General features: G+C 42.9%; 1 protein-coding gene across 6 annotated transcripts in view; it reads right to left on the bottom strand.

Moving 5' to 3' along the window:
- CEP192 (centrosomal protein 192) overlaps nucleotides 1-10,728 on the bottom strand; it is a 72,118-nt gene extending 61,390 nt beyond the window's left edge. For all 6 annotated transcript variants that reach the window (XR_010662904.1, XR_010662905.1, XM_065932621.1 and 3 more), the window contains exons 1-6: nucleotides 10,656-10,728; nucleotides 10,216-10,386; nucleotides 5,641-5,808; nucleotides 4,427-4,552; nucleotides 2,209-2,384; nucleotides 152-201 (exon numbers count right to left, since the gene is read on the bottom strand). Coding sequence is in view for 4 of the 6 variants with exons in the window: in XM_065932621.1 (XP_065788693.1) it covers nucleotides 152-201; nucleotides 2,209-2,384; nucleotides 4,427-4,552; nucleotides 5,641-5,808; nucleotides 10,216-10,325 (630 nt within the window). In the remaining 2 variants the exon portion in view is untranslated. The remainder of the gene's footprint in view (nucleotides 1-151; nucleotides 202-2,208; nucleotides 2,385-4,426; nucleotides 4,553-5,640; nucleotides 5,809-10,215; nucleotides 10,387-10,655) is intronic.
- Between the last annotated feature and the right edge of the window lie 2,722 nt (nucleotides 10,729-13,450).

Below are 13,450 nucleotides of genomic sequence, written 5' to 3'. Positions count from 1 at the left end.
CAGGCCAGCCCTATTCCCCAGTTCCTGGTTACTTATAGCAGTTCACAAGTACAAGACTTCTACCTAATATTAACGGTACTCAGCATTCACACTTGTGAAACAAGAACTTTCACTCTCCTAACAATAGAAATTGGTAACATAAAAAAATTACCTCGTTCTCTTTATTCATCCAGGATTGTGAACAAAAATCAATAGGTGAGTCTGTTAAGAAAACAAAAACAAAAACTGACAGACCAAGGTATTTTATCAACTAAACACCTAACAACTCTCAAAAATATTAATAGCAAATTAACAAACTAAACAATTTTTCCCATTAAATAGAATAGAGCACTTTTAAATGATAGTATAGAAGCCCATCACTGGCAGTTAAATTAAAAATCTGTTAGGATAGAAAAGCTTAAAAAATTATACACATACCAAAAACACCTGAAGAGGAATTTTACCAAGTCTTCAAAGCTAACTTCTGCTTTACAGAGGATGTGGGAAAGACAGAATCAAGGAGAATGAAACCATGAGTGAGCAAACAGCAGGACAGCTCCAGGATGACAGGCCTAAAGACACCACAGCAAATGAAGCAAAACAAAATGGACCCTTCCTCGGACCCCAATTCAAGCAAGTCAACCAAGATAATCAGTAAAATATGGGCCAGGGTACCATATGCATCAATAATAGCGCTGTGGTTATCCAGGAAAATGTTCATACTTTGATTAGAGACGCAAACTAGTATACATAGGAATAAAATGATGTCTGGAATTCTTAAATATCAGAGGAAAAGGTAATATAAAACAGAAAAGATGAAGCAAGTGTGACAAAACTTTATCAAACTGTGAGAGAGTTACATGGGGAGGTGTTTTTTTTTTTAACTGATAAACTTTAAGTCATCCTTTTAAAGTATACAATTCAATGGTTTTTAATACAAAGCTGTGCAACCATTATCACTCTCTAACTCCACAATGTTTTCATCACATCAGAAAGAAATGCTGTACCCACTAACAGGCACTCCTCCTTCTCCCTGCCCCCCAGGCTCTAGCAACCACTAATCTTCTCTGTCTAGTGGATCTGCCTATCTGTACCAACAAGTAAATTGATTCGCAGTATGTGGCCTTCTGAGTCTGTCCTCTTTCACCCAGATGCTTTCAAGGGTCTTCCGATTATAGCACATACCAGTACTTCACTCAGTTTTAAGGCTGAATGATACTTTACTAAATGGACACACTATGTCTTATTTATCCATACATTAGCTGATCCATACATTAGCTGATGGTTATTTGCATCAGTAGCTTTTTAGCTACTGTGACTAGTCAAGTTATGGACACTCAGGTATATGAGTTTTTGTGTGGATACACACTGTCACTTCTCTTGGGTATATGTCTAGGACTAGACTTGCTGGGTTGTGTGGTGATGCTACGTTTCATGTTTTGAGGAACCGTCAAACTATCTTCCACAGACACAACACTTGACTTCCCAACAAGTAAGGTGGTTTCCACAAGAAAGGACACTTCAGCTTAATCAAAAAGGACAATGAAGAGACTGATTAAGAGATCTTCTCTTACAGAAGTATTATGACATTAATAAGTAAATGCCAAATCAAAGCATTTTTATAGTATCACAGTTTAAGATAAATACTGGTCCAAACCCAGAGAAACAAGAAAGGAAATTAAAACTGTGTGATATCACCTATATGTGGAATCTAAAAAAATACAACAAACCAGTGACTATAACAAAAAAGAAGCAGATTCACAGAAATAGAGAACAAACTAGTGGTTACCAGTAGGGAGAGAGAAGTGAGGGGGCATTATAGGAGCAGGGGATTAAGAGGAACAAATTAGTAGGTTAAAATAAGCTACAAAAGCATGCTGTACAACATGGGGAATATAGCCAACATTTTATAATAATTATAAATGAAGTATAAGCTTTAAAAATCGTGGATCACTATATTGTACACCTGTAACTTATGTAACTGTACATCAACTACATTTCAATTAAAAAATATATTTTTAAAAAGGAAATTAAAACACACACATTAAGAAATAATTTCTCAGGACTTTCCTGGTGGCCCAGTGGTTAAGACTCCACACTCCCAATGCAGGGGCCCAGGTCTGATCCCTGGTCAGGGAACTAGATCCCACATGCCACAACCAAGACCCATAGCAGCCAAATAAAAAAAAAAAAAAAAAAGAAAAGAAATAATTTCTCCCAGTGGCATACCTTCCTCTTGCCCCAGGGGTGAGGCTCTGTCAGAAGGACCCTGGCTCTGGAAGGGCTCTGCAGTTCTGGTCTGCTCCCCTTCTGCTCCTGCTCCATCGCTGGGAAAAGCGGACTCTCTGAAGACAGCATCCGACAAACACTGACTTTCTGTCTGGTTCTTTTTCTTAGCGACAGAACTTTTAAATTAGGGAACAGGATAATAATGAAATATTAGTTACCTTGCATATATCTGTAAAATACCCATTAATCGTTTATTTCACAAAAAGAAAAAGTAGACACAGTGGAAAGAAAAATTTCTGGGCCCAGCCATGTCTGGGGGACTACACCATCACTTTGGCCCAGCAATGTACATCTACCAAAACCAAATACACTGTTACTCTGCCTCTCAAGTGATAAAGTGAGGTGCTTTTTTTTTCTTCTTTCCCAGATCTGTGAATCTATCATATCTAGAGGAAAGCTCAGGTTTTAAAAAACAAGACAGACAAAGGATATTGGGATATTTGCCAAATAGTTACTTCTCTGAATTACAAATGCTTTTAAGTCATACTTCAGTCCCTGCCACTGTTCTTATCCCTGTCTTCCTTCTGTCTCTGTTGTTTCATATACGGATGAAAAGGTTCTTCCTTAAAGGCAATTTTCCACCCAACCTACTACAAAAGCTCCTGGTTCTCTCACTGTTCCCCAGGCCATTTCACCAGCAAAAGAAGGGGGAGGAATGGAAGTTCAGGAAAAAGTTGCTAATGTAACAAATTCATCATGTGACAAATGGATACCCAGGGCCAGGCTTTTATCAGGCCATGATGAATGAAAATAAAATAGCTTTTTGATCAATTCCAAGTTCTAACCCTCTGTCCTAGTTTCTCCACCTTTTTATTACAGCTGCAGTAGATAGCTGAATCAAAAAACAACCTGATTAAAAAATGGACAGAAGACCTGAATAGACATTTTCCCAAAGACATACAGATGGTCAACAGGTACATGAAAGATGCTCAACACTGATCATCACCAGGAAAATGCAACTCAAAACCACAAAGTGGTATAGCCCTTATACCTGTCAGAATGGTTAGCCTCAAAAAAGACAACAAACAGCAAGCGAAGAGAATGTGGAGAAAAGGGAACCCTCCTACACTGCTGTGGGACTGTAAACTGGTACAGCCACTGTGGAGAACAGCATGAAGGCTACTCGAATAGATGACCAGTCCAAGTTCAATGCATGAAGCCAGGCACCCAAAGCCAGTGCTCCTGGACAACCCAGTGAGGGAAGGTAGGTGGGAAGGTGTTTAGGATGGGTGGGGAACACATGTATACCTGTGGCCGATTCATGTTGATGTATGGCAAAAACCATCACAATATTGTAAAGTAATTATCCTTCAATTTAAATTAATCAATTTAAAAAAATTGAAAATAGAATTACTATATGATCCAGAAATTCCACTCTTGGGTATTTATGCAAAGAAAATAAAAACACTAACTGGAAAAGATACATACACCCCTATGTTCACTACAGCACTATTTACAATAGCCAAGATATGGAAGCAACCTAAGTGCCCATCGACAGATAAATGGATAAAGAAAATTTAGTTGTGTATAGTACTCGGCCATAAAAATGAAATCTTTTGATTCAAAGCAAATCTAGAATGAATATACAGAGTTAACAACTTTTATAAAGTATTTATGCATGCGTGCCAAGTCATTTCAGTTGTGTCCAACTCTCTGCGACCCTATGGACTATAACCCACCAGGTTCCTTCCTCTGTCCATGGGGATTCTCCAGGCAAGAATACTGGAGTGGGTTGCCACGCCCTCCTCCAAGGGATCTTCCCAACCCAGGTATTGAACCCATGTCTCCTGCGGCTCCTGCACTGCAGGCGGATTCTTTGTCGCTGAGCCACCAGGGAAGTCCCATGTACATGTATATGTGCATAGAAAATTGTCCAGATTAAATAAAAAGATAATCAACATCTATTTTCTAATTAGTAGGTTGATAGGTCTTTGCTGTCTTCCTTACACCTGCTTATACTTTATGATTTTTTCCCCAATGAGCATGTATTACTCTTAGAAAAAATTTTTGAAAGACTAAAAATGTTATTAATATCATATAAAGAAAACGGTTAAAAGTTCTTAGAATTGATCAGAGACACAATCAATGTTCATCTTCCATCAGACTGAGTGAGACTCGCTCTTAAACACAGTGAAAGCAAGATGAAGTAAGAACTCACTCATCATTGGAGAAGACAAGCCGTAACCTCTCTCTCGGCTCATCTTCACTTTGGCTACTGGGCGATGTCTCCGATGGAACCGAAAACTTCCCTTCCACTAAGTAAGAGGTCTGGACATCAGAATACCTACACATAAAAATTTTGTTGCAATTGTTAATAATTAAATTATACATACTTAAAATTCACATGACATAGGACTGTATGACTATAAAACCAACAGCCAGGGGTAAAAACAGATAGGGCCCACAGTGTTGAAAACCATCACTATACCTGCAAAGCACTGAAAAACTGTGTAGCAGCAGCAGCAGAACGTATATTTTCAACAAGAAAGTCATGGAAATCATAAAGCTAAAAGTTTTTAGAGAGTTAATCCAACCCCTCCGTTCCAAATATAAAGGTGATGCTCCATACAGAATGTTTAGCTTGGGCAGAGGATGGGAAAGAGGTTACAGTTTTTTTTTAATTAAAGATTGATCTGTAGCATGCAAAGCCTTTTAAAAAAAAATTTATTTATTTTAGTTGTACTGGGTCTTTGCTGCTACAGGGGCTTTTCTCTAGTTGCAGCAAGCAGGGACTACTCTAGTTGTGGTGCACCGGCTTCTCACTGAGGTGGCTTCTCTTGTGGAGTACAGGCTCTAGGGCGTGCAGGCTTCGGCAACTGCAGTGTGTGGGCTCAGCAGTTGCAGCTCTCAGGCTCTCTAGAGCACAGGCTCAACAGTTGTGGTACACAGGCCACACATGCTCCGTGGCATGTCAGATCTTCCTAGATCAGGGATTGAACCTGTATCTCCTGCATTGGCAGGCAGATTCTTTATCACTGAGCCACCAGGAAAACCCAGAAGTTAGATTTTTAAGCACAGGCAAACTTCACATATTACACAAAATGGGTGAGCTATACACATCACATTTGGGGATGCAGCTCAAATCACCAGCTGCTGGGGGGCTGAACTAATACAAAGCCAAAACATCATGAACAGAAAAACCACTGGTAGCTCAAATCCTACCAGTGCTCAATCCCAAACCTACCCACCCACCACTGATAAGGTGAAGGAATAGGAAAGAGGGTTTTATCTTCTGTGTTGACTTTACATAAACAGTCATCTCCCTCAGATAAAGCAAAAGCTCAAGTTTGGCTGAGAAATTTCACAGAAGTAATCAATGTATCACAGGCTTTAAGGATCTATAAAAAAATCATCTATTAAAACAATTCGTACCTGTTTTCAGAACTGGATCTATTTCTAGCAAGTGTGGAAACAGCAACAGGCAGGCCAAGATTTGAAGAAAGAGTGACATTTTCCAAAATCCCACTATTACCAAGTAATGAACTGGTTAAAAAGCTTGGAAATGACTCCTCGGCTATACCTCGAAATTCTTCCATCTCACTGCAACAATAAAAGTATTCTTATATATCAAATATTACTATAAAATTTTTTCAAATGACTAAAATAGAAATCTCATAAATCTTAGAAAACTGATAAAATTCTTTTTTGGAACAGCACTAAGGGGATACTATAGCTGAGACTATAAACCTCAAACTATCTTCTAACAATTAACAAAACAGTGAGATACAACAGCCTAATTACTCTTGAATTTTGAATTTACTAATAAAGAATCAAAGAAGACATGACATCAATGGCACATACAGATGATTTCAGGACATTACTTAAAAGTATACCAGTTGAATACACATCCTAACATGGAATAGAAAAAATAGAACTAGTAAAATCTAGCCCCTGATTTCAGAGATTAAGGATGAGTAAACGGTTTCAAAAGAGAGTCCATTCAAAGAAAAATGTTCAAGTTAAATAAAGTATATCTGGCACATGGACAAGACAGAAATGGTAAAAGTGGCACACAAAGGCTAGGTCTGGGGAACCCTGGCACACTCTGTATGATGGAGAACCTTCACTGCACACTGGCCACGGGCTCCATGGACCTTGAGCTCAGTACTCGGGAGATGTCACTTAATTTCAAAAATATTTCAGAGTGCGTCTCATGTAAGGGTTGTGTGAAATTCAGTGAAGAAAATAATTAAATCAGGAAAGACAAAATGAGAGGATACTGGCCTTATACTTTGAGGAATGAGAAGGACTTTTATAGGCAAAGTATGAAATAAAGGAGCTTGTAAAGAAGACAAACATAAGCAGTGATGGGAGAGATTTAAGATTTATTGCCTACCTGCTACCTTAACTCACTTATCCTCAATTTACTAAAAAAACAAACTCAGAGACTAAACTAGCTGAATTTATCCAAGATTGTGCAATTAGTAAGATTCATGCCCAGGACTAATTCCAAACCGTCCTAAATACTAAGTGTATGGTGACCATAGGAGATGCTCCACTGTATTCAGGCAACAGGTAAGCAAAACCATGGAGCAGGTCCCACAAGCATTAAATGGTGCATTACGAAGTCTGGCCTAATCCCATCAGCTGAAAGGAGAGGAAGAATGAGGGCTTAGAGCCTGGAAGGATATTCTAAGCAGTGCCACTACTGGTAAGATGGACAATAATGCAGGACTGTGCTAGGTTCAGTGACAAATCACTCATCTGTGAGTTTAGGTATTACAGATTAATCCAGTAACTCAACAAAGTAGGAAAAGTCTTAAGATCAATAGAAACCTACTAAACTTGCCTAAGCATAGATGAAGTTATCCACACTCAAGGCAGAAGCCTACCCCTCCCACTTCAACACCAGTCCCTCCTCCTCAACACTGTCCCATCTCTTGGTGCAGTGCCCCCACCCAAAGAAGCCTTCCTCAACCTCAGCCCAGCTATCCCCTGGAGCTACCGCCACCTCTGTCCACGCTCCCTCTGCCTCTCAGATCTCCAGCAGGAGTCACTACTGTCCACCCGGCTCCAGTCCTCACTGGAGCCCACTCCCAGTTGGCTTTCATCCCAGGGCCTCACCAAACACTTGTCAATATCACCACTGACCTCTGTATTGTCTACTCCATAATCCCACGGTCAAGTTTCAGTCCTCGTCTTGGACCTGACAGAATGAAACTCATGTTCCTTCCTCACATAAATACTTTTTTCACCTGGCTTCCAAAGCACCTCTGTCTGATCCCCAGATTCACCACCAGACGCTGCTTCTCCTCCTTGCCGGGGCCCTCCTCCTCTCCTGGACCTGCACACAGCAAGTCTCCAGGGCTGGGTCCAGGTACCCCCATCTATCCAGCCTCACTAGATGACTGCCCTCACTTTGGAAGTTTTATATCCCAGCCTGGGCCCCTCCCCTGAGCCTCAGATGTTCAACTACCTACCTGACATTTTCACATGGATATCCAAAGACACCTGAAACCTCAACCTTGACTCCACTTCATGGCAACCCCTCAAGACATCTTCAATCTTCAATCCCGCTCTTCAATCTTCCCCAAAGAGAAAACGACAACTCCGTTCTCCCATTGCTAAGACCAAACCTTCAGGGTTCCCACTACCACACACACACCCTACGTGCAATCCCTCAAGCAAACCCCAGTGGCTAACCAGAACCTGCCACTGCCCAAGACTCCCACTGCCACTGTCATGGTCAACTCACACACTCTCCAAGATCCTCTCTGCAACAGCCTTTTGTCTCCACGCCTCTATCTTCCTTCCCAGACTAAAGCTCCACACACACGACATCCAAAAAAGCCAAACACTGTCACAGCTTAGTCAGACCCTCCTCAGCTTCCCATCTAAGAAAGTCAGTTATGCTGGCAATAGGGGACTGAGTGATCTGTGACCTCCATCCCAGTCATCCTCACTTCGCCACCACCACGAAGGCTCCTGCTCCTTCTCTTCTTTCAGGTCTTTATGTAAAGGCCCATGTCCCCACCAGCCAGTACAGTCAGGCACGGCATGTCGGTTTCCTGGCACTGCTTACTTTTCTCTTTACAGCTCGCCCGCTTAACTACCCTCTCCCACATCAGAATGTAAGCTCCATGAGGGCAGAGACTGGGCCTGTGTCACAGTGAATTCCTATCTAAAACAGTGCCCTAAAAAGTAGACCCTCAATAAATTTGCTGAAGAAAGGAAGGCTTTCAAACTGAGTTAATACAAGCACATTCATCACTACCTATCTCATAAGCACCCACCACCTCTCAGATCACACCTCAGTGTTTTCTTCTTTTTGACAGATCTAATCCCTCATCTTGATTTCTAAAAAGACATTCAAACTCTCCCACATTAGGATGCAGTAAGTGGAAAACCTGTCCCATCCTTCCTCTGCACTTTAGCCCCGTGCCCACAGCCAAGCATCTCATCTGACAGCCTCCCCTTCTGTGTTAGGGACACCCAGGACCCTGACCTCAGCTACATAATGCAGTGCACACCTTACACACACGAATCTCAAACTCAACTGCCTTCAACAACACACACTGTCAAACAAGAGGCCTCTAAGAACTGAGATCAACTAGAAACTAGACTCCACTTGAACCAATTTAAATGCAGTGAAAACACCACAGCCAATCAAAACACATTTGTGAACCTTATTTCTGAGGAAAACACAGGGCTTGTCTAAAACAAACCCAGAATCACTCTCCATCTTTCTGACTCTGCTATGACCACTCTACCCCAACAGAAAGGACTCCTGACCAGTCTCAACACTTCAGTTCTCACCATCCTACAATTAATCCTCTGCACGGCAATCAAAGGGACCATCAAACATAAGCCAGGTACAATATCCTTCCTGAAAACTTCAATGAGCCACCTCATCTTCCACATGTCCCAGCCTCCTGCACCTGTTCCTCTAACACTCAAGCCCATCCCTGCCCTGGGGCCTAGGATATTCCTCAAGATGTCTGCACAGCTAGCTCCTTTCCAACATTCACCTCAATTCAAATGTCACTTTCTAAAAGAGGCGACTCCTTATCATTAAGTGAAACCTAGCCCCATGGTCCATCACAGTCATTTTACTTTCTGCTAGACTGATGACTGCCTTTTTGTACTTGTCTGTCTTCCACTAAAAAGATTTCTCCTAAGAGCAGAAGCCTTGCCTATCCATCCACCACACTTTAAAATCCTGACCAAGTTGTCCAGGTAGGCTCCTCACATCTAGTCTTGTAGCTACTAAGTTACACATTTACAAACATATATAACACATTAATACATACATTAGCTCTTTAAGAGTGATCTCAGCTTAGAAGGAAACAAATACAAGAAAACTGAGATATTAAGCAAAGGTCATTCATGCAACAATCATTAGCAAACAGAAACCATGAAAGATAACTCTATTTGGCTGCATGAAGCAAAGCAACAGTAAATAAGGTGGTTGCCCTCAGGAAGCTGACAATCCACTCCATTATGATACAGTGTTAAGTGTAGAAGAAGAGTTTCGCTGCCAGTGCAAGAGAAACACCAACCAGGGGAAGATTCCTCTAGATATAATCTAGTGCCCAATCTCTTTTCCAGAACAGGATTACACTTATTCTAAACCATCCTAAAGCCTTCCTAGAAGAGAAGATCTCCTAATTTCCATCTGGACTACATTACCAAACCTCCTGCCTCACCTTAAACCAAAACAGTAGGATGTTGTCTTTCTTTTCACTACATTTGAACTAACCAGCCACCTCTGGGATTTCTCTGGGTACTTCCCTAAAGCAATAACTTCAAAACTTCTTGCTCAAGTTTACTAATACTTAATTGTTTTCAGACCTAGACACATAAAATATCATGGGCTGCAGCTGTGGACCAGAAATCTACAAGCAAAAAAATATTAGCTGTGGGGAAAAAGCAGTCAAACTTCCCCAAAGTTCTAAGATACTCTTTATCATTAGGTAGGCATTTTAGAATAGCAGTTTCAAAGCTTACCGTAAAGTTTGCCCTAAAAACTGAAGTCCGGAGAAAAAGTTGATCTTGGAGCAGGAAAAGCTCCAGTAGAGTGACCTCAAAATGGCAACAGCAAGTGAAAACACAGTCATGAAAACAGCTGTCCTCCAGGCGACTGCCTCGAAAGGGACCTCATGCTTCAGGGAACAAAGTCTGCCGTCGGGAGAAAACAAAAGTAGAGCGACCTCAAACACTGTCTCCTTTCCCGTTTTTCCGTAAAACGACTCGCACGAAGCCGGGAGTCACGGGGACACGACAGCACCCGCCGGACCGCAGTCACCCGCTCCTGGCCCGGTCAGTGAGCCGGGGCCGTCGTGTGGAGAGAGGGGGGCGGAACCAGGCCCCGAACAAGATAACCTCGTTTCGGAGGCCCGGCTCTTACGGCAGCCCGAATTGCCCTCCCCGACCCAACTACCCCTCACCAAGCGCGGGACGCCAGCCGCTGCAGCCCAGGCGGCTAAAGGTCCGCTGAGGAAGGGGTCAGGCGTCGGTGGGGGGGTGGGGGGTGGTTCCGACAGCGCGCGTGCGCGCGTCCCCTCACGGCTGCCAGCCGTACCGCGCGCCCCTCGGATTTACGTCGGTTCGCGGCACGGGCCGAGGGGCGGGGACTCCAAGCCGGCTTTGGATTGGGTGGCGCGAAGGGGCGAGCCCGCTGATTCGGTGAGGGCAAGCGTCCGGATTTGAAGCGGGAATCCGCGCCCGGCCGAGAGGCGCGGCGCCTGCCTTACTTGCAGCCAGAGCACCGGCACTGTGTGCAGAGGCCTACTTCGGGTGGACAGGACAACTGACACACCCCGAATTCGGGTCGGAAGTGTTGGCATTGTCCGTACGGGAGCAGACACTGACATGTGTGGTCACCTTGCCGCACGTTTACACCTAGAGCGCTCCTGTTCTCTTAAGTCTTAAATTGAGCGCGCCCTACACCGAGTCGTCTGTGTGGCGCAGTAAAGGTTGGTCCCGGGTGGAGAGGGACGAGATGAGACGGTCGGTCCCTAATTGCCTTCCTCCGTCTCCGTTCTGCTTAGGTCACGAATCCCATCACCAAAGCCTACTCAGCATAAGACCCTACTATTTTACAGAAACCACTCCTTTCACTTTCCTTTATCCCAGAATTTATTGCATACAGTTCCTCTTAACAAATTTAACTCAACTTCATCCATTTAACGGTTGTTGAATGCTGACAGGCGCGGCACACTTGGGACTTTAACAGCCTCTACTCCTAATTTTAGCCTGGTGGGGAAAAGACCCGCTTACAACTTGATCTTCTACCTCCTCTAAAGTACTGCCCAGTGATCATGGATGCCCTTTTCACTTTTTTTGTCTCCATCTTTGGAAACGCTGATTCTCTCTGTGCAGAGAATAAAACACCCACCCTTCCTTGATTCTATATATCACACAAAGACCACTCTCTCTCCTACACTTAATTGCCTCCTTGTACACCTATTGTCACTCATGCCATGTTTTCTGGCTTGGCCCTGAACACTACTTGCACACTTGTTTTAGTTTATCAGGACTGGCCTGTCAAATTCAGTGATGTCTCCACAGTTCTCTTGCCATCTCTCCTTGAAACTTTCTATCCTTGGCATTCAACTACCCCTAATTCTACCTGTGTCCACACTCAATGAACAAAGTTTAAATGGAGAAAAATCTCAAAGAGTTTCTCAATCTTGGAAAAATAAGCCAAAGATTTAGCTCTAAGAGCTGAAAAGATGCTACCTGAGAGTAAAAAGCAACCCTTTGTCTACGCCACACACTAGCAGTGAGCTGCTGGACTGTGTCCATGTGACAGACTGTCACCCACCCTGAATCCCTTGGACCCAACTCACTGTCCTCCCATCATAAAGATCAAGTGACCAGAGCCCTCCCCCATGCCACCGAGCAACCTGACCATAACAATGAGCTATACTCAAAGTATGTACAGGAAAAGAGCCTAGACTCTGATGCCAAAATGACTAAATCTCAGTGCTCTCACTCCTAGCTGTGCAGCCTGCCAGTGGTCTCATCTGTAAAATGGGGATCATCAGAGCACTTGCCTCAGAGGACCGCTGTGAGGATGAAGTCACTTAACTTGCATCCAGAAGAGCACTGGCACATGGAAAGCACTCAAGCAACATTAGCTGTTATCTGACCAACTGAAAAGGAAGAGTAGACCCCCCAGTGAATTTCAAAGCTGTAATTCCAGTTTGAGCTTGAAGCGGCCCCATGGCAGGGATTCAGTTAGGAAAGGTGGATGTCTCACACACCCTTTACCAACTGCTCTGAGTGCTAACACCTCAACACCAAGATCCAGCACCTTCTACAGTGTGAACACAAGGTATGTGTGCAGATTCATCTCCCACTAGCTCCCCAAACACACCTAATTCAGTGGATTAACACTTAATCCTCTTGCCTTTTCTATTTGGGCCATCACCCTGGACTCCGCCCTCCTCCACTTTAAATATTCCAACCTGTCGAAATTTCACATCCCTTCCAAATCCTGCTGACTCACATAAATCCCTTTCTTTAATGTCTCCTGTACCATTCAACCTTTACTGTGAAGCTAAGTCTTTATTATTCTTTGTAAATTCTGTAAATGCCTTCTCCCACTAGAATGAATGTGTACAGACTACCTCTTTTTTTTAACACATCCCAAAGTGTTAGCACACACAGTGTCTTGCACACAGAAGATGCCCAATATTCACTAAATTACCCCAGACTGCTTCCCTGGTGGCTCAGATGGTAAAGAATCCACCTTCAATGCAGGAAACCTGGGTTCAATCCCAGGGTCAGGAAGATCTCCTGGAGAAGGGAATGGCAACCCACTCCAGCATCCATGCCTGGAGAATCACTTGGATAGAGGAGCATGGGATGCCCAATTCATGGGTTGCAAAGAGTTGGACATGACTGAGCGACTAACACTTTAACTTTTCATCCCAGGTACCTCTATAATGATTGAAATCTAACTTGAATTCTTTATTTTTTTTTAACTTGAATTCTTAATTCTGAGTTAGATCCAGACTTAAAGTGAGACCTCTTGCTTTGAAACTAGATAAGTCGATTAGTCTAAAGTAAGTCCTTTAACAGAAGGAAGACCTCACCTTAAATTAAAGCATAATGAACCCTATTTATCCTTGCATGTCAAAAAGCTCTTGGGGTTTGAGAGGAGAATGTCTATTGATAGGAAAGTGTCTTTGAAAATTAGATTTTAAGTTATACATTTATAACAGCTCTACCATCA

The sequence above is a fragment of the Muntiacus reevesi genome, chromosome 4 (genome assembly GCF_963930625.1).
Source record: "Muntiacus reevesi chromosome 4, mMunRee1.1, whole genome shotgun sequence".
NCBI lineage: Eukaryota > Metazoa > Chordata > Mammalia > Artiodactyla > Cervidae > Muntiacus > Muntiacus reevesi.
This window is presented reverse-complemented; position numbering and strand designations above follow the sequence as displayed.